Raw genomic sequence first — 5,255 nt, forward strand, 5'->3', positions numbered from 1 at the left:
CCGGATGAAATGACAAAAATAAAAACAAATTTATTTTCCAATATAAGATCAAAATGGTGCCACACTGAGGAAACATTTCCTTTGATGACAATGTAAAAGATCAAGAATTTGTTTGGCAAATGCATTTGACAGATTTGCTTCCTTATAAACACAGTTTGGCGCTTTAATGTCATTTCGAAACAGTTCCTGTATTGGTCACGTGACTTGCTGAAACCAATACGCGCACCGACACGGGTTTTGGTCTATGGGCTTGATACATGCGCCGACGCGTCGGTGTTGCCGGACCCATCACTACGTTTTACCTATGATCATACTTCAGTTTAGATTTTCTGGCCAAGATCAGCCAAAGTGCAGGGAGAGAGAACACCTACCACCAGAAAATCAGCGCAACATGCACCAGCCAGCGATTAGTTGCTTTATGCTGCCAGAGTCCACCGGACGCAAGCCACACAGTGGGAGAACAAAGACGACACATGCCTGAATGAACGCCGCAGCTCCCTTATACACCACGCCCACTTCAAGAACCGGAACTTCTCACCTGGAAACTAATTGTGGGGAATTATGTATATTTCTATACCACTACAGATACTTTATAGTACAAACCACAGGGTGAAAATAGCAATATAAATTGTTTTATTATTATATATTATTTTTCCATGATGACAGGTGAGGCTCTGCCTCACCTGCCTCCCCTGACCGCATGTCAATGGTTTTAAGTATACTAAAACATACTTTTTTTTTCACCTGGGTTAAAATGGGTTGGATATGGAAGAAATGTGTCAAACTCCTATTTTCTGGCTCTTCGTCAGCTCTGCTCCTTTGGCACAACTTCCCAGCTTCCCTCCTCAGTGGCAGGGCATTGAGGACCATTGATCCTCATCGCCAGTTCACAAATATGTTTGTGACAGAAATCCTATTCATTTATTAGAAAGGCAAAGTCAAAGTCCAGATCTAAATTCAGTGGCAGATGCTATCCTCTAAACTGACTGAGCTTGAGATATTTTGCAAAGAAGAATCTGCAAATATTTGAACCTTTAAATGAGCAAAACTGTTAAAATTATATTCTTTTTACTATGCAGTTATGCACTATGTTTATTAGAGTATCACACAAAATATTAAAAAGCTCTTTAAGTTAAGAGAGAACGGTTTTGCAAGGCCATATAAGAAAGTTCAATTTCAATGTAAATCTCTGAGCTAAATAGGGAAAATGTTTGTTCAATCTGCATAGCCATTTTGAATTGTGAAGATTTCCAAATGTTGTACATCTCCATGGAGATGTACAACATTTGGAAATCTCCATGGGGGTTTCCAGTATTCGGATGGTAAAGTGGTGCATTTATTACAGGTCCTGTACTTTGTTCAGTTTTTCCGGCAGTAAGGAATCGATAAAGAGTGATTAAGAGTTCATAATAAATCTTGTAATAAGGAAACATTGCAACATGTCACTGTGAATATACTTTTTCTGAAGTTAAATTCATTTAACAGTCAGTTGTCAGTTCCTTTCACCTTTGTACAACCAGTGTGGTTTTCAAGCTGTTCTAGAGTTCAAATAGGAATAAACAGAAACTCTTTTATGATTTATTTTGTAAAACTAAGTGTCTTTTATATTTATTTTCTGTTGTTAAAAACAACTGTCTGACTGATTCTTTGAACATTGACTCATAATAAACAGTAAAACATTAACTCTGTTTTACAGCAGAGAGCATGAGATGCAGGTGTGGTTATTTACAAGCTCTTTATTGCTTTCGACAGTAAAGTGGGTCTTGTGGGTTCTTGTAAAATAAAACGCGGTAAGAAAAAAATGGGACAAAACTGAAAGTAACAACAGGTATTAGCTCTGAAAGCGACGCAGCAGCTTCAGTAGAGAACATCTCTCGGCTGAAGACGGACACAAAATGCTTCGGGTTGAGAAGCAGAGCAGTTATGCGATTACCACAACGGGTCAGGAAGAGAATAGATGCAGCCAAAGAAAGTCAAGGCTGAAATTTGTCAACAGACCTGATGATCTGAATCCGTTTGGTAAGAAACTGTCAACTGGTTATTGTGTTGATGAGTACGATGTTGAAGTCAATTTGCTTATTTTCAAAGAAATGGAAGGAACACTTTTTTAGAGTAAAACACACGTTATCATCATTATTATTGTTATTATGAATTATTATTGCTCATTGGTTTTGGGTCTGTTCTCTGCTCTGTTTACCTCCAGACGATGGCGAGCAGGGTCCCCCAGTGGAATTATCCTGCGGTCACGCTGCCTCCCCGCAAAGCATTAATGACTTCTGTAGCAACCTGCTTAAGAAGGTATTTTCCATTAATTAAATGTTTACTTTTGTTTTCTCACTAGCACATTTATCATTGAATTGTAGACGATACTGTTCATGCAAAGTTCCAGCATAAAGTCCAAAGTGAAAGAACTTAATGTAAATTGTAAATTATTTTGATAGTAAACCATCAGGGTTTACTATAAACATAATCACTGGAATTTACTACTGCCTTGTTTTTTCAATAATCAATTTATATCATAATGGATTAAAATGTTACCAAGACAGGACACAGAATTGGGAAACTCATATTTAATGTCATAGGCTGAGAAACATGCATTGCAAGAGCAATGTCCACTGAAATTATTTAATATTTTTAACTCTGCTGTACTTTCATTGTTTTTACTCTCTTAAATTAATTGGATTTCTCTTCTCAGCAGTTATATAAATCAGTAAATTTATTTATTGGTTTAATATAGACAGTTTTTTCATTACAATAGAAAAAACTAGATTTTAAACAATAAAAACAGAGTAGATAACTTTGGAACAATAGTGGAATATTCTTCTGCCACACTGTGAAATAAGAGCTGGTGCTGAGGTTCCTACAGATCAGACCAAATTTATTAATAATCCATAATAATTTTTAAAAATTTGAACATGTTTCTGACTGTAACATGATTTACAGTGGACTAGTCAGACCTAACTTGAATTTGACAGAGAATCTGTGCAGGGAGAAAAAGAGTAGAGTATCGTCAGGGCCTTCATTCCTCAAAGACTTTCAGCTTATAACCAAAGAGACATGCAAGCAGCTGCTCAGCAGGAAGAGTTTGATTACATTGGTTATTGAAAAGTATATGGATTATCTTCAACATGCCATTTTTAAAATCAATTATACAATAAATGAAAATGGATCAATTATCCTTTTTAGAACATTGTTTTATTATATTTAGAATAATTCCTGTTTGTTTTTCTGTAAGAAACAGACACTTTGGTGTATGAATAATTTTGGTCCTAGCGACACAACTTTTCAAGAAACTACAGAAGGAAAATGTAGAAGAACAGCAGGCGTGTCCCAGAGGGCACAGAGGAAATGCATTAGGGCTGCATGGTTGAAGACATTTTTCTGTTGCTGTTGTCAGTCCATGAAGAACTTGGTCCCATTTGGTTCTGACTGCTGGTTCGTCTTCAACAGTGCCTATTGGTAGAAGGAGCTGGGCTTAACTGAAGGATTTACAGAAGGAGACCAGAAAGATGCCCCCTCACATAATTTTATAGATTCTCATCAGGACAGGAATGCTATGCTACTCCTTAACAACATTAAAATTTATGTTACCTGAGATGTAGATTTAACTAGCTTTCCAGTAAAATTTGTCCAGTGGCACTGGTTGCAAAACAAGTGAACTTTATAAACTCGTGTCACATTAAAAAGTCAGAGAGCTGCTTGAAGGACTCCAACTCTTCCCTCATCAAATTAATCTTTTAGGATATTGTGCTGTCCAAAATCAGACAGATTAATGCTTGATAATGTAATCCGATTTAATGATATGGTTCTCTAAATCTCACAAATTTCAGGGCCAGTACAAATTTAAGTGCCCAGCTCTAAAGAAAGGCACCCTGAAGTGTGACACTCTGTTGCCTTGTCGGGAGGTGCGGCGCATGGTTGGTCTGGCCGCAAAGCAGCAATATGAAAAGGAAACGGCTTATCTGACTGCTGAAGAACACTGTGATTTTAAAAAAGTAAGTAGTATGCTCACTCAAGATTAATTAATCAAAAATGGTTCTGCAATGGGGTAACTTCTTTTCTTTTATGTTCTCCTCTTTTCTTTCCTTCTCTTTTTGATTTTTCTATTTCCTTTTCATTTGTCCCTTGCAGTGTCCTGGCTGCAGCTCCTACGTTGAGAGAGAGGACCTGACTAACCTCTGTGTTCAGTGCTTAGTTTGTTCAGCAGATCAGAAGAAAGAAGTCCTGTTCTGCTGGCAGTGCTTGAAGCTATGGAAAGGTCCGGCTCCACGCTCTGATCGCTGTGACAACGATGGCTGCAAAAACCACGACCTGGAGCTGCTCAGGACCTGCGAGACCACATCCTTCTATCTGGTCCAGGGGGTCGAGAACTGTCCCTCCATCCGGGCCTGTCCCACCTGTGGACATAAGGTGGAGCACGACAAGACGGGCTGCAAGAACATCACCTGTCCTCGCTGCCAGGTGGAGTTCTGCTTCGTGTGTCTGAAGCTGACTCCTGAGTGTCTGAAGACCAGCTCCTACTTCATCCCCTGCAGTGACGGTGTGGCTCCCAGACAGACAGCCATACCTGTGTGGCACAGGAAGTAAAACTACAGAAGCAGATGCTCAATGTTGATCTCTTCCTACTGAATCTTAACGTAATCTAAAAATTTAAAAATGATACGGTTAATTTTGCTCATGTTCCTTAATTGTGAATCTTTTTTATTCTATTTAGCATCAAAAAATAATTTGCAACATTTTTAGTCTCAAGTTGAAGTCATTGCTTTGCAGCAACAATGATTTCTTTTTTGACCTCTGTCGAGATCATCCCATTTCCCCATGCTGGAGATTTTAGCTTAATAGTAACAATAAAGTTACCTTTAAAATTTATTACACAGGTGACATCAGGACCCAACAGTAGAGTCAGACGGTAATAAAATTAATCTGGTTGTTATTGTGTCCTGCAAACTTTGCTTTAATTCTATTTTTTTCTAATTATTTATAAAAAAAATCATAGGCAGAAAGAGTCATGGAACAGGAATAGCAGGTTTCCTGAACAAAGAGGAAGTTTCCACCCTGCATGTGTATAAAAATAGTTCAGATTATTCCTTATTTCAAAGCATTAAAGGTTTAAAGAATAAAATCTAAACATGTTGAGTAACTGAATAAAACCCAGAGTAAAATACTTAAATTAATAATAATAATTTAGAATTAAACCAATAATTAATATTGGTTTAACCAGTGGTTGATATTGGTTTGATTATAAGAATATTCAC

General features: G+C 37.5%; 1 protein-coding gene across 1 annotated transcript; it reads left to right on the top strand.

The window, feature by feature from the left end:
• The first annotated feature begins 1,895 nt into the window (after nt 1-1,895).
• On the top strand, nt 1,896-4,876 carry LOC103131859 (probable E3 ubiquitin-protein ligase ARI5). The gene is made up of 4 exons (XM_007543598.2): nt 1,896-2,019; nt 2,204-2,298; nt 3,831-3,995; nt 4,132-4,876. The coding sequence occupies exons 1-4, from the start codon at nt 1,896-1,898 to the stop codon at nt 4,585-4,587; spliced, it is 840 nt and encodes a 279-aa protein (XP_007543660.1). The 3' UTR covers nt 4,588-4,876.
• Nucleotides 4,877-5,255: the final 379 nt, after the last annotated feature.

Source organism: Poecilia formosa, unplaced genomic scaffold, assembly GCF_000485575.1.
Source record: "Poecilia formosa unplaced genomic scaffold, Poecilia_formosa-5.1.2 Scaffold858, whole genome shotgun sequence".
Lineage (NCBI taxonomy): Eukaryota > Metazoa > Chordata > Actinopteri > Cyprinodontiformes > Poeciliidae > Poecilia > Poecilia formosa.

Excerpts from the sequence above, each read along its gene's own strand:
- LOC103131859 (XM_007543598.2), top strand. The coding sequence starts at position 1,896 with ATGCTTCGGGTTGAGAAGCAGAGCAGTTATGCGATTACCACAACGGGT. Across the intron at positions 2,299-3,830 it reads GTAGCAACCTGCTTAAGAAG|GGCCAGTACAAATTTAAGTG; the intron begins GTATTTTCCATT and ends CACAAATTTCAG. Across the intron at positions 3,996-4,131 it reads AACACTGTGATTTTAAAAAA|TGTCCTGGCTGCAGCTCCTA; the intron begins GTAAGTAGTATG and ends TGTCCCTTGCAG.